Genomic DNA, 21,543 nt, shown 5'->3' on the forward strand with positions numbered 1-21,543 from the left:
CAGTCATCTATCAGGAGAGAGGGAGCCAGGAGAGTGGTGTCTGGGCTGCTGTGCAGCTCCCTGAGACCTCTTCGGGCAGTTCTGTGGCAGTCTGCACCCATCCATATGCTTTTGGTATCCCCCCTCCTGACGTGCTGGAACCATCCAGCGAGGGAGATGTGGTATAAGTTCTGCTTGAAGGTTTTTACTGGGAAGGAAAATATTTACTGAAAAGTGGTGGAGAAAGTTATTGAACTTTTTGAGAAATTTTGGAAGCAATTTCTTTCACTTGCTAAGAGGGTAGTAGAGAAATTGTAATTGTTCATGAACCTGTTTGTAGGTTTGGCTCTTTGCTGTGGGTTTGGCATTTGTTTGTTTGTTTTAAATTTATTATTTTTAGGGGAAAGCATCACTGTAAGCCTGTATATATAAACTCATACACTCTAAGCACTGTATGTACCATGTTTCTAAAGGGGTTTGGGGCTGGGTTATTTGTGGGGAGGAGGTTGGATTTTTTTAGAATTTAGCCTGTTTTATTAGTTTTCAGGACATTTTCAAACCTGATAAAAGAAAGAAATTAAGAAGGAAAACTGCAGTGTTGGGAGAAAACACTGAACTGAGACACATTTTAACTGTTTGTTATTAGTGTAATATAGGCTAGGGAAGAAATGGATCTCAGTTTCATGAACTGTTGTCATAGTTTTCAGCATCTCCTGGATAAAAATATAGAGTAGATTGATACTATTTGGTCTGATAAGAAAACAGTTACAGTATTGTCCTGTTCAATAGCTGAGCAAAAGATAGGGGTCTTGCTGTAGGCTGCAGTTTTCTACTGATGCTTTTTAATGAACAGTTGATTCCTGACCAGCTGACAAATTAACACATGGTTGCCATTTATGCCTTTAGATAACAAAATATTTAGATGACACTGGATTTTGTTAGCATAACATTATGAACTGGGTTCTTTTTCTAACAGTGGCATTTAACACAACACGAAAAAGATACCAGTTTTAGTTTCATTCTCAACCTTTCTTTTTTTTCCAGTGATATGTTTATTAATTTTTAACACTTTTTCTCAAAGAGCATTTTGAAAAAGTTTAGCCTTTTGGATGGATGATATTGCTAGCTTGAAAATGCCAGGTATCTTTAAGAACATACTTGGTTCCAAGGTTCTGTAAATGTCTGAGCCAATTTAGAGAAGTACAAGACATAGTTTGACAGAGATTTACTACACAAGGAAAGAATGTATTGAAGTAGGATTGTCTGTTGTTTATATATCTGTTAATGTGCTTGTGCTCTGGACTTGCTTAGAGGATGTTATACAGCAATATTGTATTCTAAGAAAACGAGGAAAAAACCTTAGTATGACTATAAACCATAGTAGCTATAATGATGTGATACATAAACTACAATCTTACTCAAAATAAGACTTTTTTCCAAAATTAATATTTCAATAAAACCCATAAAACTTGCAAGGCACAGACTGAGCTTGCAGTTCTGGTGACCTGAGGAGACTGGCACAGCTGCTGAGCAACCATTTCCTTGCTGAACAGGTAGGCTCAGCTGAGCAGCTCTTCTTGCTAATGGAAGAGGTGCTTCAAGTCTCAAAAAATCAAAATACTAATGAAAATTTTGCAGTTGCCCACATAAGTTTGTGCTAGATTGAGGGCATTGACAGGACCAGAGCTTACCTTTAGCATGTCTGCTGCTGGATGTTTTTTCAGCAATGTCTTTCTCTAATTACTTTATCTAAAAGCATTACATATTTCTGGTATCATCGAAATGGACCCATAGTTGGAGATGGAAATGTTTCAGCTATTTCCTTCAGAAACATTATCTGTTGAGAACCAGAGTAATAATTACAATTATTTAGTAATTCTCTGTTTAAAGGAAGATAGATTTATTTTCAAAACTGAGAGTTCCTTGATTTTTTCATTGTATCTTATCCTCTTAAATTCCTGTTTGTTCCACTGAACAGTAGATATACAAAAAAATTTAACAGTGGGATGGGAAAAATTACAATTTCATGTATGCATATGTATTGGTTTGTTGTATAACACTAGTCTGATTCTGCCATACAGGAACTGGCTGTAAAAGTAAGATGGAAATTTTAAGCTCATGTCATTTCAATAATTTTGAAATTGTTCATAAATCTGTATATTGAGTCTTAGGGGAAGATCTTTGCTGTTTCCTGTGTGAATAGATATGCAGGTATAGATTTTGTATTGATAGATACAGTCTATGCAATCACCAAAGATATGGACTAAAAGTGAAGTGTTTTTTTTCACTGATACAAATCCAAGTCAAAATCTTTCCCTTTATGTTATACTTGTAAATAAAAATATCGTTTAGGAGTTGGAATGTAAAATACTAACTAGATTTCAGTTGTAGATAATTTGGTCTGATGAGAAGAGACTAAGAATTACTTTTTTTTTAAATAATTTGAGACCGAAAAAAATGGCCGGGCTTTGAATCAGTTGTGTTTTTCTATTACCAATTATCCTATTTACTATTTTGTGACAAAAATTCTTTATTACCACAACAGCTTGGCAATAAAAACTGTGTGGTAAAATAATTCTTCTGAGTAGCTAACCTGCTGTTGCAAAATACATGTTTAATGCTAAAGTATAGACCTACAGCTGAATCATTTTGACTTTGGTCTGTGTGGCTTCTGGTAAGGACAGTGGGCCTTAGTACACGGTACAGAATTTCACTGCAGATCCCGTAGTGTTTATTTTAGAAATCGAATTTATATTAGGCTAAAAAAAGCATTTTTTTTCAACTATTTCCAAGCTGAGTTTAGTTTCTGAGATTTTCTGTATTTTACTTGAATAAGCAGCAGAAAAATATCTAAGCGCTAATTTAATTAGCTGTAAACAGCAAAAATGCATTCCCTAAGCATGTTCTGGCAGTCTTAATTAGAAAACTCTTATGTGCTGTTTCTGCTGGATTTAATGGGATTCTTTACAAAAACATAAGGGAAATTACCTATTTTCAGCATTTTGCTTCTGTGTTTATCATAAGGTGGCCCTACATGTGAAGGAAGCTGTATTTAAATACATATACAGTACAGAAGTCATACTGAAAGAATACAGCTGCTGCTGAAGAGCAAATTTTAATATAATTGAAATTATTTCACTGAAAATACTGTTGCTGAGGGTTTGTGAACAAAAAACCTTAAGAACTGAAAAAGTGTTATTGAATGTGGTACTTAAAAAACCCAGAGATTTTCTTGAGGTTTGAAAACACAATTGGTAGAAGTGATGAAAGTTTCATTGACTTTGACTGATTTTTTGACTGAATTTAAAAAAAAAATTTTAATTGTTTGACTTTAAATCACTGCTTTGAGAAATGTAATTCAGAATATTTTCTCATTTTCTTTTTTCTACAAATATTATTGTTCCTGGTAACTTTTCCTAATGAGAGATAAGAACATAACAAAATGTCAATAAAGGTTCTAGGAGTTCTACAGCAGTCCTTCTGAATTTGAAAGAGCATCCCTGCTTTGACGATGAGTTAGTCTGTTTTACATGAGGAACGAATAATCTTCAGATTTGCATCCCATGCATGGCAGCATGGATTAAACCTTTTGAATGCAATCAACTTATTCAGTGTTGTCAAATGTATTTATGGTGTTTTGTTGGTGGGCTTTTTTTTTTTCCTCCAAAAACCAAGAATTTGTTTCAACAGCTTTTCTTAGAGATAAATAATCCAGGCTGGATGAACATATCTTATAGATAATAATTTCCCTCTGAGAGCTGTAATTGTCTAATAATATAATTTTGGCTTCATACCTAAAGGACATACCCTGACATTTAAACCAGGTGATCAGAATTCCTGCATTTTTGTGGTAGAGCACACTGGCTGTAGCACAAACCAGCACCTGCTTTCATTGTAAACCTCTTATAGTCTTATGCTCCTGTGGAATGTGTGGACTTTTAATTATAGTTCAGTGTGCTTGCAAGCCACAGGAAAAAGTTGAGGCTAGCTATAAGTTACAGGATGCGTAGTGTTGTGCTAGTCGTTAGACTTTTAATTTGTAAGTCCTTCAGCAGAATGTTAAGTTTATAGAATTGTTTTATTTATTGGAGCCAATATAAAATCCTGAGATCTAAAATACTATAGGAACTTCAGTAAAACATTTTTATGAGAGTTGTGATATAATCTTTAAAAAGGTAATCTACCCTATGAAAACCCCATCACAAAATAATAATTTACTGACATAATAAGAAAAAAGCTGGAGAAATATTAATCCATTGTGGAATTTGTGTGCCCAGCATCTGAAAATAATGAATTGAAGAAATTGTGAGAATAAGTCATATTTCCTTCTGCAAAGACTAGTAATTCTAGTTCTCAAGAAGAACTGCATGAATTGTTACGTCAGTCTCTATGCCAGTGTTATGCACCTCCACTCTAAGACTGTAGTGTTTTATGGAGACCTACTACCAGGAAAATAATTCTTGTCCATAGAAGAGACATTTCTAGGAGAGAATTTGGTATCCTGTCAGTGGATGTTCTTGTGAAACAGGGTTTTATCAGGTTGCATGGTTTTCCTTTATCTCTAAGAAGGACAGATTCAAGGATGTTTTACATACTGCCAGCATATTTCTATAGGCAGAATAAACATAGACAATCAAAAGAAAAAATTTTATGCTTATTAGGACTATCTAGTTACACCGTAGGATTGAAAAGCATAGGTCTTTTCACCATTTATATTTCTTCCTTTATATTTTTAGGATGCAAAGTTTGTAGAAGAGCGACGCAAGCAGCTGCAAAATTACCTAAGGAACGTAATGAACAAAATTATTCAAACTGTGCCAGAATTCACAGCCAATCCCAAAAAAGAGACTCTTATTCAGCTGATGCCCTTTTTTGTGTAAGTATCTGTCAAGTAGTCAAGAAAATATTAAGCTTTTTTTCATCACAATTTAAAGTACAATGCCAGCATCTCCAAAACCTTTTATAAAGTGAGATTTTTAAAATAGAAGGCTCCTGTTCAAAGTATAAGTGCTTTTATTATATTCAAAGGAATACATGACATATATAGTAATTTTTGTTTATTTAAATAGTGACTTTGAACAAAAATTACTTTGTAAAGCTTTCAAAAATATCTAAGTGACCTCAAAGATCTGGATCCCTAAGTACTCTTGAAACATGAGGTGTTCTCAGTTTCTTTAATTTGGTATTTTTCAGTTTTGTTTTGCTTTTGTTTGTGTGGGGTTTGTATTTTTTTTTTAAATTTATTTTGGGGGATGAGGGTGGAGAACTATTAGGGTACTTACTAAACAAATGAAGTCAAGCTCTTGAATCCTTTGTAGCTGATTTTTGTGATCTGCTGACACTTGTTCTGATTTCAACACAGTCATCTGTTCATGTCAAAATAAACCCTTTGATATACAAGGAATATAATCTGTTAAAATGTTTCCGTTTTGCTGTAAACATTCTTAACAGTATTTGTAAATGATATTTAGAATTATTTAAGAAATAATGAAAGTTTGGTTTTGAAAGTGGTGTCAATTTATTTCTTTCACTAATAATTTTTCAGTATAATAGTTTTTCACTACTACACCTTTACAGATTATGTATAGATTGAACACACATTTATAGTAGGCCACTGTATTCAATTTGCTGTCTACAAGCCTGTGCACAGGGATTGTGCATCCATGCCTGTGAATCCATGGATGGATCTGTTTGCAGAATGAAGACAGTTTAAAAACAGTATGTTTCAGTAAAAACGTACATACTTGACTGCACTATTTCCATGGTCTTGTGCAGAGTTTCAGATTTTCAAGGTGAACTCTGATTCACCTTGAAAATGTAACAGATAAATGGAAGAATGCCAAGATGTATTTTGTGGCATTCATATTGTTTTCTTTTTTTTTTCTGGATTTGAAAAAGCAGAAATCAATCTGATGAGACATCTTGACGATGATGTATTATAATTGGCAAAATGGTGTTTGTATGGACAAACATCTCAAGAGACTTACCTTTCTCTAAGCCCTTGACTAAGGGCTGTAAAGATTGAAATGGTTTCAGGTACTTCCAGTCGAAAGGCCAATACATGGCTTTTTGTGAATTAATTTTAAAAAATTTGTCCTTCATGCTGTATTTTGGTTTTGTGTTTTGTTTTGTTTTTTTAAAGGAGAGGAGGACAAATACAAAATACATTTGCAATTGAACTTTCAACTCAAATATTTTTTGTTCTTCCTGTCTAATTATATTTTATTTTAGGATGGTTAAGAATAGCTGGGTGAAGTAGTGAACTGATAATTTCTTGTCAAGTTCATTTCATAACTTGCTGCTTTAAATGTAGAGAAGGTAAATGAATTCTGAACAGTGGGCTGTTTAAGGTCCCATCTTTTCATTGGGTTGTTATAATTGATTATCCCAAGTTCCACACAGACAAGCAGTAATGCAGAATAACACCTGTAAGTGAAGGCTAGCTACTTTCCCCTCCTCAAGCAATTTGATTATGAAAGAAATTCACAGCTTCTTGGAGTATAAGATATTTGAATAAATTTTGATTATGGTTTCACATTTACACTGAGTTGTTGTAGTAATTACTATTACCTCTATAGTACAAGTGTTCATGAAGATAGCAACACAACTATTATTAAAATACAACAAAAGTGGACAGAAGCTATTAGATTAGGAAATACTGTGGGTGCTCTACTTAGAAGTACTACTTTGAAGCCTTGACCTAAATCGATGGAAACATATTCATAGCAGCAGTTCATTACTTGAACTGTAATTCATTATTTACATGGTTTAACCAAAATGATCTTGTTTTCAGATTATTCTTGCATTTATATTATTAGAATTTCACTTTTTTTTTGTAGTCTATCATTAATTGTACTATTCAACAGTGACCATACTGTGAGATTATAACTATGAGGTAATGCAGTACTGACAATGCTACTTTTCAAGTGTTTTTTTGTTTGTTTTTTTTTTTAAATGTATTATACTGTTCTTGCAGGAATATTTTTATTACAGTATCTTTTTACTCTACTTCAAGATATGACATTTGAATAATACTTTATTTATAATCTCATAGCCACTTCTGTTAAAAATGGGAAAGGAAAACAAATTTCCTCTTATTCTTCAGCTCTAAATAATTAACTTGCTTTCTGATACTTATTCTCATCCATTTTATAAGTATGTAAGTACAGTCTAGATCTCATGGATTTGTTTATTTTAAAAAGTGCCAGGTATGAGGGACCTATACAGGAAAAGACTGAAAACCACAAGCCCACATAATGGGTTCTACCAGTCATGCACAAGTCAGAATTAAACACCGTTAGCCTATTCTGCTGATACAAAAAAAAATTCCAACACTATTTCTTCTAATAAATGTAATGAGCTGAATAAGATAGATAAAACCGATTTCACGGAAAGCAAAGTTTTATGGAGAAGGCAGCATATTTAAATAATGTGTTTTCTCAATATGAGTACAATTTAGTATGGGAAACCCTGTGATACAAAATAAAGCAATTATCTCTAAGGAAAGAAGTTTGTTCAAGGAGATTTGCCAACGCCATTTGTCAACAATTTGTGAACACCAATATGATGCACTGTATTGATGTTAACCTTTTCTGGATATAGCTATATGATAGTTTGCAAAAAGACTGTTTATTTTTAGAGGATTTTTTTGCATTGGGCAATTTGATAATTCTCAACACATCACATGAGGCAAAAGACTATAGTGATTTAAAGAATTTTCTTTGTTGTATATACATTATGGCAAAAATATTGTGTTCATATATGTATGTTTGAGTTATTTCCTTGGAGCTTTTTGTGTAATAATAGATACATCAGTATTCTCTCTTAGCTAGCATAGATAGTTCTCCATTGTAATATTAGTGAGATTTTGGAGAAGCTCAGCTGTTGAGTAAAGTGACTATACCTCATCTGCAGCAGACAAAGCAAGTTTTTAATGCATTTTTCTGCTGAAGTATCAGACTCTTTCTAATGTAAAGATCTTTCAGGGAATGATAGAAGGAGCACATTATAGAAAGTATCATCATTGCTTGGCTATCATATGAATTCTTAGTATCTTTTACTTTTTGAGGGTCATGACCTGGCACTGTTGGTAAGTAAGAAGAAGCATTTAGAACAAAATATATTTCAGTTCCACTTCATATTGCCAGCTTCTCCAGTATTGTCCGTCCTTAATGGATTTTGAGCTTCATCGAGATCTTAAAGACGCTGGAGTATGTGAAGTGTTTATGGTATCTTTCAGTGGTAGCCTTTGTAGCATACTTTTGTACTGTGCCGTAGTATTCTGTGAGGTTTAATAATATTTTAACATAAAACACTGTAAATACATACAATAATTCTGATATATTTAAGTTGTTCTTTATAGCACAAATGAACACATTTGTGTGTGTAATTGCTGATTACATCTTAATTAGTTAGCAGTTACAAAATATTAGGTTATTAGTCATAGGACTGTGCTGTAGAGAGTACTGATAGCTCAGTCTAGGAGAAAAATTTACAGTCTTAATATGCATCAAAAGTCTCTAGGGCATTAGATCTGGGAAGCAATGAAATATAAATTTTTTCTAAAAATAATTAACTGGTCTTAAAGAGTTTGTTCTCCTTGCAAAATTAAATGACCACAGTTGAGTGTGAAAATGAAAAATCCCATGAAGTTTATGTCTGATTAGGCATCCTACAGATAGAAATTACAGGGTGAGGTTTAATTAATCACTTATAAGATCTGATTTAGGTCCTGGAATATGATTATGATGAACAGAAAATAAGGTTAATGTCTCTAAGACTGAATCCACAGATTATTAAATGCTGGAAGGAATATTGCCTAAAATTTTTGCTGTGAGGTTGTTCCTTTGGGGATTTCTCCCTTTCAAGTGCAGTTGATTGCATACAATCAGACACACATCTGATGAGGCAAAACATTTTAATTGATCTGTATGAAATAACCTGCCATTGTTATAAAGAAAGAAATTAATTTTATTTTGAAACTCAGATACAGTTAAACAGTTTGCAGTAAACAATCTGAATCAGCTTGCTAGCATTTCTCTTCATTAGTGTACCAAATGCTAGTGCTCAATCATGGAAATGTAACTTGTTTTGATTCCTTATGTTGTGGACAGTCATTAATGTATTCTTTCGGTTGTCAGTGTCTATCATTTGTAATCTCTGTTTATTTTTCAGTTTTAATGCTACATTAGTTCATTCACAGGCTTGGTCAAATAGTCTCCTTTATAGTGCATTTTTATGTTTTAATGTGAAAAAGAGATTCTGTCTCTGCTAATTTGTCTGTTTGCATGTTGAATAACAAATTATTTATAATAATAAAATTGTCCTCACAAGCTAAATTTTCCAGTCCATGCAGAGCAAAATCTGAATCAAGAATTGGCACTACTGAACTGGATTACTACCTCTGCTAGCTGGCGAAGACCTGTCTGTTAATACTTACAGAACATTCATTTGCACGCATGATTGGGACATTACAGATAAATAAAACTTGTTATAACAAGTACACTTGTGTTTTAATAGCATTTTTATCAATATATCAAAAAATATCATGCATATTAGCTCTTTGTAAATATATAAGAACAAGAAGGGTCTTTGGCAACAAGCATCACAATTCTTTGGACCATTTAATTGATTCTTTCAATATAAATCATCATAATAGGTTATATGATTTCAAATATGTAAAGCTATAAAAGCTTCAAAAAGTCATGAAAAGAAACACTAAAATGTCCATTTTTCTATCTCTGTTGTTTCTGTATCAAATTTTCTTATTGTTTAGAAGATAAAGAATTTCTTCCCATCATCCTCATAATGGACACAAATTAAAATACAAGAAAAATAAAAAGTAAAAGAAAACTTTTTTTACTGTAAGGGTGGAGGAACATGCTTAACAGGTTACCCAGAGATTTTTGACACTCAGTCCTTGGAGTTGTTAAAGACTTGACAGGACACAGTCCTGGGTAACCTTGTACAGGGGTTTGCCCAGGTGATCTTCAGAGGTGCCTTCCAACCTCAAATAGTCTGTAAATCTATGAGTCCTCAATCTCAACCTGCCATTTTAACTTGAGTTGTGTTTACACAAGCCTTGCACAAGGAAGCGTTAGCTAAATATGCATCTGGTGAAACAGACGTTACATGTGAAGAAAATAAAACGTGTACACAGTGTGACACTCCAGACACACGCCCGGCACGGTGTAGCTGTGCAGTGCTGTTGGGGTGAGAGTACCGCCGCTGCACGGCCTTTGCCTGCGGCAGGGCAAGGCCCTGGATTAAAATACATACCAGAATGGTGAAAACAGAATTTTGTGAAGATTTTCACAGATTACTGTGAGGAGTCTAATACTGCTGAGCATTTGTTTAATCGTGTTTTCTAGGCCACAGCTAGATGTTACAGCAGTTTTGAGGTAACTGTTAATTACATGTTCTGCAGAGCTGGACGTTGTTCTTTTGTGGTTGCGGCTCAGAGGAACGTTTTAAAGAAAGCAGAGAAAATGCTCAGTAAATCGTCAGAAAAGAGGCTAGAGCAGGTGCTGAGAAACTTGTCTGCAGGATGTGTTTGAACACCAGAGGAGTCATCAGTTCTCTGTGGTGATTAGAGGATTATAATGTTCAAAAAATATGTTGTCTTTAGATCACTGGATGACATTACTGGCAATGTATTTGATAGTGAAAATTGTCTTCTTAGTTGAATCACCAAATTAAATTGTAGTAAAAAATTCACTATTTCTACCTTTCATTCTCATTTTGTAAATGCTTTTTCCCTCCTGGAAGGTAAAGTTACGAGAAGGGTGGTAGACAGATACAGGTACCAGCTGGCAAACAAAGTTCAGTACCAACCAATCAACCACTCAAAAAAAAAAAAAAAAATTGCCCTGGAAATATTCCTCTATTTAGCACTAAAAAATGTATAAAGCCAAATATCTGCTTTGGTATTACAGACCACAAAATTAAAATAATGTGGAAGAATAAGCGTTTGTTCTTAGTGGATTGATGAATTTTGATTGGTTTTGTGTTTTCTTATCACCTCTATTTTGGTTACAACTGTCAGTGTGCCACTGAGAACATTTAAATGTGTACATTAAAGGTATGAGTGGTAAAAAGAATGTTAACTTCTATACAATACCATTGCTAGTATTAAAATATTTCTTTCAAGCATAAATTAAATAAATCTAAGAAAATTGCTGTGATGTTCTTATGGATTTTGTATCTCTGAGTTCATTTTAAAGAAACTGAAAACTGACCCTTTCAAAGCTACTTGCAAAACATTTTAGAGGGATAAAAACATTTGCTCAAACTTAACAGTTAACTACAGACTCATCTATCAGTTTTATTTCATTCCATAGCTTCATCTCTCCATACAGGATAGTTTTCCACACAGCAGATATGGGCACTGTTTTAGTATAAAAAATGAACTAAGACTTCTTCACAGAAATATTTGTTGAACTATTATTTCAAATAAGATCTTTGAATACATAGATATTAATATATTTACATATAAAGGTAGAGATTTTTTTAAAGCAATGCTTTTACTGTGTTCTTGGCCAGTGACAGTATTGATATGAGGTTCTCATGAACTAATACGCATTTTAAAGGAATTTCAGGTTTATAATTTTCTCCATTTGCAGGACTTTAAATCTCAGTCTCAAATACAGTGAAAAATGTTTTTCTAAACTTAATCTGCTTGTGTCATGTTGTAATGTTTTCTGCCTCATTCTGTGATTTTTAAGAAATCAATTTTATAGCTACAGGGAGATTTCTAAAATAATCTAATTATTTCCTCCCTTTAGGACTTGCTTAACTAGACACTACTGTATCTACAGCTGCAGTATAGACCTTATTTAACCGGTCTTTCTGGATGAAAAGCTACAAAAGATGATTCTATGTAAAAGCAAAATAATTCTAAAAAGTTTCTCTAGCATGTAAACAAAATAGCAGGAATTATAGTTAACACAGAATTTATGCATTGAAGGAATGAGAATCCCTCCTTTTATTTGAATTCCTTACTATCTATATATAAAATAGATTGCATATGAGGAAGAATTTTACTGAAAGAGTGGCAAGGCATTGGAACAGTTTGCCACCTGAGGAGGTGGAGTCACCATTCCCAGAGGTGTTCATAAAACATGTAGATTTGGCACTTTAGGACAGGGTTTAGTGGTCATAGTAGTGTTGGGTTGATGGTTGGGCTCGGTGATCTTAGAGGTCTTTTCCAACCTTAATGGTTTCTATGATTCTATAAATACAGAAGAATGTACACACATATACATCTGTATCAGCTCAGCAGTAAATGTTTTTGTTTTATGCTTTTAAAGTTAGCTTGGAATATTATCGGGTATTGATATGACTATGTGTCAGTGCTGAATACTCACTGAAAAGATTCTTTGACATCCATGGAGTTAGGGTGTGGTTATAGATCTAGTTAGGCATTGCATCAGTTGTGTATGTAGGATATGTAGTGCCTAGTAACATGTGTTTTGGGAAATACTGGTAGCATGATTTTTATAGGGAATTCTTGTCTCGCCTGTTTTATAACACGTTGGGACTGCAGCTGCAGCCCAGAATTTCTTGGGGCAGTTAGAAATGAAACAACAAAATTGTCAGTTTGCAGTGTAGGCGATGCAGTATTCTGCTGTTAGTGTAGTGTCAAATAAACAAGTAGCTTAAAAGCAAAGCAATAAACAAGCACTGAAATACTGCAAAACAATATTGATGCAAAAAAAGGCAATTTTAAACTCAATTCTGAATATGTTAATTTCTCCAAAAAGGAGTTTGTGATGGTGTGACACTTCTTAAAGCTATTAGCATATGTATCTGTGCCTTTTAATAGAGTAAATGGCAGTATTCGGCTAATGCATCCTAGAGTGTTGTGGCTAGTGGCCAGATTTCTACCTGATTGCATCCTTTGAAGTGGCAGCTTGTGCTTTTAGCTTGGCACTGAATGACTTCAGTGTGTCTTTAACAGGTCTCAGTTATAACAGTAAGCAAGCACTCTGATAAAGAGGATTATAATTTAAATGAACAAATTGGGAATAGCATTTGCTTAAATATGTGATTTCTAATTAGTAAAGCACCTCCTAATGCCTGAAACACACTAATGAAACTAATTTATTGCCATGTTAATTGATTGATCTACTTATAAAACTATGTAGAGGCATTACACAATATTTATCTTTCAGTAGAACTGTGTTGCCAAGCACTGGTGATTGTTGAAGTAAAAATATCTGAGATATATAAATTTGATTAGCATGTTCTGATAATGCTGTAAGTTCCATTGCAAAAATGTACTATTCTTCTGTGGTATTTTTGCTTATGATAGAACTGAAGTATTTTGAGTTGGCGTGGATTGTTCTTAACAAACATACAGCTGTCTCGCTGTTATTCTTCATTTCTGCATTCCTCACTTTGTAACTGACAGTCTTTTTCTTAGTCTGTCATAACCTATGAGACTTGACATCAGACTTAAAAAAAGTATCATGCCTGTTTTGATCTGAAATGTGAAGAAGTAGGGCAAAAATTGTTTGGTCAAAGTATACGAGAATTCACACTTTCATCTCTTTTCCTTCTGCAAGAATTGGATTATGATGTTACATTGTCTTTTGTGTTTTGGCACATACTGACATTCAAGACAGTGTATTACATGGCATTCTACAAATGCATTACATTTTCCTTTCCCTGCTCCAAGTATTTGAGAGGTTTTGTAAGTGTTAGAGGAAAATGAGGGAGGAAAAAAATATATTGGAGGACATAAGGAGGAGGAGAAACAGTGATGAAGAGGACAAAAGAAAGCAGGGAGAGAGACACACAAGATACTTAATGTTAAAAGGAAGATGGGTTGGATATAGTAAGGAAGTATGGAGAAAACAATGTAATCCTTTAAGTTTCAGATCAGAATCTAAGGAAAGTGAAAATTTGAAGTCAGGCTATATGTTTTGATATTTTAAAAACTATTTTTGTAGTTGTTAATCTTTTTCTCAATTGCTAAAGTGAAAAGAACTAGAATCTCTAGTTTTCTGAGTTCTTTATTCCTCTTAGCTGCATTTCTATGGGTTGTATTTCTTTTTCAAGCAGTTGGTTTTACTAAGAGAAGTGTGCCAGCAGTGCCCAATGTAAATAGATTTTACTTGGGTGAAAGAATCTGTTTATTTGCACATCTCTGACTCCCGCCCTCCTGTTTGTTGTTGCTCGCATTCTGTTGTTCTCGCTTGTATTTTCTCAGTCTTTCACTTTTTAGACAGTATTGAGCTGGAAGTATTACAGTATTCGGTATAAATACAATTGAAAAGATTTTCTCTTGCAAATTATGGGTAATAGTGAAAGTATTACATAAAAACATCTCTCTAAACTCACCCTAATAAAACACCTCAGTGTCGTATTGTTCCAGGACTAAGACACCTAAAAGAAAGGGCATTTGACATTTGTTTGCCTTGGTGTGGTGCTCAATAAAACTCCTATGTCATACAGCAACTCCACAATGCTGAAGGGTTTTATGTATTATATTTATTGCCTCATTATTAAGTCTTGGCATAAAAAAAATACCAACTTCAGTTTCAAATAATGCGGCTATTATTACTGTCTCAGTAAAGACAGTGACACTTGCTCTGCCAAGTTAACTGCTATGAATTGTTCAACAGGCCTCACAAATAGGTATTTATTGAGCATGTTTCCATCAAGCAGATTTTTATCATGCTACTTTGTATTCAAAATGATCTTTACTATGCTTAGGAAGATAATAGTTTGGTGTGTACTGTGCTAGAATTGAATACTCTTCGGTTACCATAGGAAGCATTTGAGGGTTTGTTATCTTTCACAGTTGCCTCAGAGTAAGCACTTGTTTAATGCTGCCTGAGAAAATAAGAATGTTAAAACATGATGATATTTTGTCTCTGAAACTGGTGAAACAAATGAGGGAGAGGATGTGATATATTATTTCTTTCACATGTGTAGGAGTGTACAAGAAATGGTCTCCATTCCATGGTTTAAAAACATGGGGAAAAAAAATTCAAAGCAAGTAGGTTGACAGTAACAGTCAAAAATCACTTTATATGTTGCTGTTAGTAGCTAATCGTTATATATTGATTTCCTTTATAAACACACAACTTCTAAAACTCTGAAACAAATGGAGGTTGTGTTGAACAAAGCCATATTTGATGTTACAGCAAACTTCAGTGTTCTACAAAATGAGCTTTTAACTGTGCTGTGCATTTTCTGATGGGTCTATTTCCATCTGTCTTTTGCAAATAATAAAAATTATTCTAAGTGTATGTGAAAATGCCAAACTGTCTACCATGAAATAGGAAATCATCAGTTTACCTAATTTCATTTAACACCTTTATAACATGCAGGAACAGTTTAATGTCACTTTGAATCCCTTCAGTTGCTTTTGATTGCACGTGGTTTGCAGTTTGTACAAGGCAATACAAGGTTTTGCATAACTGTTTTTCTTAGTCTAGGCAACCTGGGTTGAGATGGAATGCTGGTCAGCTTAACTAAGGAACTGGTTGGATCAAGGTGCTTTTGAATGTGTTTTTGATTTGGCCCCAGGAATTCTATGATCGCTTTCTGTCATCTTCCTTCCCAGTTAAAAACAGGCTTAGCAATGAGCATTCTGAGAGAAGAGGTTTTGTTCTCAGTAGCATTTACTTCTTCCTTTTCATCTTGCTTTTTTACTGCTTGCTAATAAACTCAGCCAGTCTTAAGCAGGAGATGGGTTTTGTAAATTGTGCAGTTGTTCCTAACATGCTGAACTTGTAGCAGTGCAAGAAGAGGTTAAAATTTTTCTTATAAAAGAACACAAAGCCAGCTAAAGTTTTGTGTCATTACAGCAGTGATCTTGTTTCCTTGGTAACAAGCAAGTCACATGCACTCCCTTGTTAAAAAGTGAACTCTTTATATATTCAGGCATTTCTGTACTGCAGGAGGTGTTTCTGAAATTGGTGGCAAAGAAAGTTTCAGTTTTGAGGCTGGGCAAGATAGGGAGACTACATTTATAATTCTTTTATTTACTTTGCAAGCAACATAAAAGTTAAAGAAGAAAAGAGACTTTCAAAAATATAATTTTAATCTCTGCCATTCCTATTTTTCCATGTTACAGTTCTCAGCTCTTATTTTAAATTCACATTTCTGTCAATGAGGTAATAATATAACAAACTGTAATGCTGAGTACTCAAAAGTACAGGTTAACTTACACCAGTAAAGTAAAACCTTTAATACGTTTCAGAATGAAATCAAAACAGCTTAGATTGTAAATTATCTTGGATATAACCAAGTTAATTGGAAGACTGATGCATTTGAGCAACAGTTTTTGATATCCAGCAATGAGTAGTTACAGATAGGAAAAATGTTGTGGAATACAGGAGAAGTTGTTAGAGTCCCACTTCTGCAAGTGACTGGGACTCATAAGACTCTCCACCACCTTCCATGTGCTTGAAAATTCCTGCTTCTGGGGCTTCTATCTGTTTTTGAGGAAGAGGTTTCTTTCTGCTTCCTGTGGTTGGAAAGTTTAGTCCTTCATGGAGGTCAGGTTGGTTTTTTCTTTCTTGGTTCTAGTGGCAGTGATAAAGGAGCCCCACGCTTTTGAAGTCCAGTTGTAAAAAATGTGAATAGCTTTCCATTCTCACTGCTGGGATTTTTACAGTAAACATCAGCTTGTAACTGAGAATAATGCTGCATGTGACTATAAATTGTAAAATGTAAGATACAACTACCAGCCATTCTGAAATACATTTTTACACAGATAGGAATAAAATTTGTAGCACAAGACAGATATTTAAAATGTGCAGATCACTTGTTATTTTAGTAGAAAGAGGTAACTAGTAAGTTTTTGGCCATCTAGCTGTTGCACCAAGAGAATATATAAAACCCTTTCATTAGAAGTGATTTGGGTTTACTTTTATTTATTGAAATGGCAATAGTGAATGAAAAAGCAACAAAAGAAGAGGTTTGCCATAGGCATAGAAATTTTGCTTAAACACTATGTAGAAGGTATTTTGTGTTTCCTCTGAAAATAAGCCTTGAAAAAAAAATACATGCATAGGTGATTCTGGTAGTTTAAAAGATTATTACTGTGTGTAAAGATTAAACTCCACCTAGGATCTTGGTACGAGAGGGTCTGGTGCAATGAATATTCTGCATTCTGTTGTTACCCCATATACAGAGCTAAGGAAATGGCTGGCAGGAAGAGGTTCCTCTGCTTTGTGAGTCTGACTGGCTGGGTTGTCATTCAGTGTACCTGCTATCCGGGTACTGGGACAAAACTGTAATCTTCCTTTAATCCTCAGACTGTAAATCACCACTCCCTCCTTCTCATACCCTGAATATATTTTTGCTACAACCCTTTTTTCTTCACCTATCAAATAATTTAACTTCCTTTTAACTAAGGAATGACAGGTTTTTAAGTTGATTCTTATAAGGGTGACCCTTGTTTTTTACAGAATATCAGCCTTCTTATAGCCAGGCCAAATGATATTTACCAATTGCAGCTAACATGGATTTACTCACATTTGACTTTCATACCTCTAGTTTTACCTTTTTTTCTAGGGGTGTTAAACATATCCTGAATATACAAGCTGAGGTGAGAGTTAATGAGATTATAGCATCCCCAATACCAGGCAGCTAAAAGCTAAGCACTTGAATGGAATTTTATCTAGACTATTTGAAGTTCTTTTGATATAATATTTGCCTGCCTCCAATGAAGAGACTTCTGTATTTAACTAAAAATTAGTATTTCAAAAATGCTGCCGTGCGTATCTTGGGCTTCAAGGAATATTGCATCATAATTTAGGATGTCCAGATGTCAAATTCCGTTTTGGGTTTTTTAGTACTAGGAACTTGGAAAATGCCCAAGTAAATGTCATCTATCTTCTATGACTTCATTGTCTGCATACTTTTAAATCAGTTTTTGCTCCTGTAAACATTCAGGAGATTCTGTGGTAATTTATATGTTGATTTTTTTTTTTCCCCCACCGTGCAGCAGTATATATACAGTACTCATCCTGAAAGCTTACAATCCATATTCCTGTTTCCTCAGCATGAACCATTTTCATTGTACAGTTCTAAAACTCTGTTGTCTCTGTTTATCAATAAACTGTAAGTGGATGTATTAAATTATTAACTGTGCCTGTGCAGGGCATATATGCATTCTCACAAAATTAAAATCTTGATGGCAGTTTTAAAACTACTGAAAATACAGACATTTGTGTTATCGCCTGTGTCATGCTGCTGTGCCCATTCTGTAGGCCTGAGGTATGAACTGTATGGAAAAATACAGGAAACTTCAACAGTTGCCTAGGTAAGCTAGCCAGCAGCTCTTCCAGACACAATGTTATGGTTAATTCTGACCATATTTGTATTGCTGGCTCACTGTGGCATTCTGTTAGTCCTCTAGTTTTGTGCACTGCTCAGTCTGTGCACAGCTCAGCCAGGCTTGCCCAGAGCCTCGAAGTCTGCCTGTCAGCTCAATTTACCAGTCCCTTTTTGTTAAATGAAATCTCACTGAGAACTTGAGATAGGTGTATCCTCAGTTCAGCATGCTCTGTGGGGGGTTAATATGCTATTTGCATTGTGTTTGTCTCCAGATGGAAACAAATACGTGTCTTAGTTCCCACACGAAATGATAATCAAGAGTTGCCAAATATAACTATGAAAACAGTAAAATACAAAACAATGTCCATGAGACTGCTTTCCATTACCCTCCTAGTCTGCATCTGATTGCTAGCAGTTGTAAAATAATGACTTTTGAAATTTTTACATTTGAAAGATTGGTATCTCTATGGGATTGATAAAAACTTTTCTTGTAGAACATATACCAATTTGAATAGCTAAGAAATCTTATGGGGTGCTTCCATTCTTCCCTTCAAATAACAGTAATTATCAAAGTTTCAGACTTTTTTTGTGTTCATTAATAAGTATACATGATTTGTATAGGAAGCTAAGTCTGTCTAACACTCCTGTTTGAAATTATCTAGTTATTTCTTTTTACAGTCTAAACCAGTTTTTGGTGTGATTACTTGAGTGAGATTCTTTTAAAAAATTACTCCATTAATATACCTAATTTAATGTAAAAGTCTTTCATTTTCTATGTATTTGTCTAAATTCTCTAGTAAGTAAGAGTAGCCATGTCTGGACACTTTATTTCCTAGTTGTTTTCTCTATCCATAGCAATTTGCCCCATTATTCTGCTGGAGCTGACTTTTCCAGGAGGAGAGCACAGAGGAGTTTTCAACTCAGTCAGTAGCTGAGAATGTGCTAAACATTGGGGTTGTAAGCAACTGCAGATCATGAATGTTTTTGCTGTCCCTGCTGTATCATTGTGTCTACCTTCCTACATGTGGGAGCTCTCAAGCTTTATAATACCAAAGTTGTATCTTTCTGTCCCTTTTCAAAGTCCCAAATATTAATGTAATGTTTAAAAATAAGTGCAGAATTTTCAATATAAAAGATTCACAAATATATAGAATATTATGTTACATCCCAGTTAATGGTTTTATGTACCATTTAAGTCATCAAAGAGCACCAGACTGGCCAAAAATATCAAATTTGATAATGTTATTTGATATGGAGATTTTTTTTTCCCCTTGGTATACTTTTTTAAACTGTTAAAAAACAGCAGGTGAGAATACCCTAAATTGTCTCTATAGTGACAGTGACTGGAATGAATACATAATGGTAAATGTGGCTGATAAGAGCAGTTTACTGCATGGTTGTTCAGGATTGTTTCAGGTACTTCATTGCTTCATATGTCACATGGACATCCCACAGATACCTCTGGTGTATATAAATAATGTTCTTTTCACAAAATTTGCTTTTCTTGAGACAGATTCCTGCCCACAAAGTTGTATTACCTTCTGTTTAGTAGAATCTGACATCAAACTTCATGACAATTATAAACCTAAAGCATTGATACCCAGTTAATTACCCTTGTTTACCAGGGCACTAGTGTTGTCAAAGAATACAAGTTAAACAAATCTACATGAATTCCCTGTATTGAAATTGTGGCTTTCAAAGCTTATTTTTTGGCCTACTAAATCCTGCAAAACTCTTTGTAATATTTATTTTACAGCTGCAGTTAAACAAGCTGATCTATAATTGCTTGATAAGTTTCTCTTTATGGAGATTATTTTAAGAAAATTGCCAGCTTTAGATATGCACAGTCAAATATCAGCATATGTAGCTGAAGATTGTGTAACAGCTAGTTCAGGAGATGTATTTTGGAGAACTTACAGGTAGGGGAAGGGAACCATCTGCAGGTCTCTTACAGAAAATAAATGTACCACCCAAAAGTGTTTTGGAAAATATTCATATAAACATGTTGTTTCGTAAGAAGCCATCTGGTCAGTCAGAGCCATGCAAGTGCAGATGGAGATGAGAGCTCTGGGATCCATAACACTTAGCTACCGTTCGTGGTCTTCAAAACACTGCCTGGGAGGAGACCCCTTTTGGTGATGTGTTATTCCACTGTGTACAGTGACAGCTTGAATGCCTCAAAATCTGATCTTGTTTTTGGAATGGAAAAATCTGTGACATTTCTAGGAAGTGAAATTTTCAGTTCTATTCTCCATGCCTCTGAAAGCAGATTTCAGGTAGGTAGTGTAGCATGAGTGCTTTGAGTAGATGGGATTGTGTACTTTCTTTATTGACAAGTTCTCATAGCCCAAATCACTTCTAGTGTTGTTTTGTTTACTTAATTAGAAATTGAAATGTGGAACTGAGTAGAGAAGTATTTTCTTAAATGCATGTCCACAGAATTAATAAGATCTGAACCGAAAAAGACCAAATAATCTCTGAACTATGTATTTATATTATATCTGGAAGTTGTGTACCATGCAACTGTGGCACTTTAAGATTTTGCAGCCATGCTGTTGTAACAATGGGTGAGGTTATTTCTACCCCTGATTTCCTCTGATGTGTTGGAAAGAACTTAAGGGCTTCTAACTTACTTTAACCAGTCTGCATGGGAAAATATATTACTTAAAACTACAGTAGCCTGACCTGCGTGACATGACCTGGACGAAATTCAGTCTGGAGATCCATGAGAAGTTCAAACCTCTACTTAGAAAAACATTATATGGAGTCATGAAACTGATTATATGCCATTGATAACATATGACTCCAAGTGCAAACAACAGCAGCTTAAATTCACAGTGTATGTTCAAGAGAAAGGCTTTCACTTGCCATTTTCAGCTTGAATTCTATTAAAAAGAAAGTTTGTTTAAGATACTTGTCAACAATGCAGGTGATCTAAAAATCACTTTTATTCCAAGACTTTCTAAAACATGGGAGAATGGAAGAAATGACCTATCAGTAGGTGGGTGTTTGGTATACAAAGGGGGCATCCTCCAGTGAGAGCATCATTTAGTGGACTTATTGTTCAGGAGCCAGGGTGTGAGTAACATGACCTAACAGGTTATCTGCATCTCCTTTTAGTCAGGGCAATAGACCTGTATTCCCAAACCCCTATTGTCTTATCACCAAATTGTCTTTCTGATACTCTGTGAAATTGAAAATGGTATTTTTTAAAATACCTGATGCAGAAAAACAAGGCAGGATTCCTGTAGGTCACCGCATACCTTA

General features: G+C 34.4%; 1 protein-coding gene across 1 annotated transcript in view; it reads left to right on the plus strand.

The window, feature by feature from the left end:
- The window catches only part of SNX29 (sorting nexin 29), a gene marked incomplete at its 5' end in the record, with an annotated part of 113,785 nt that overhangs the window by 80,778 nt on the left and 11,464 nt on the right, over positions 1-21,543 (plus strand). Inside the window, one exon of the mRNA XM_008938282.1 lies at positions 4,716-4,855. Within this exon, the coding sequence (XP_008936530.1) occupies positions 4,716-4,855 (140 nt within the window). The remainder of the gene's footprint in view (positions 1-4,715; positions 4,856-21,543) is intronic.

This window comes from Merops nubicus, unplaced genomic scaffold, assembly GCF_000691845.1.
Source record: "Merops nubicus isolate BGI_N331 unplaced genomic scaffold, ASM69184v1 scaffold8424, whole genome shotgun sequence".
NCBI classification, from domain to species: domain Eukaryota; kingdom Metazoa; phylum Chordata; class Aves; order Coraciiformes; family Meropidae; genus Merops; species Merops nubicus.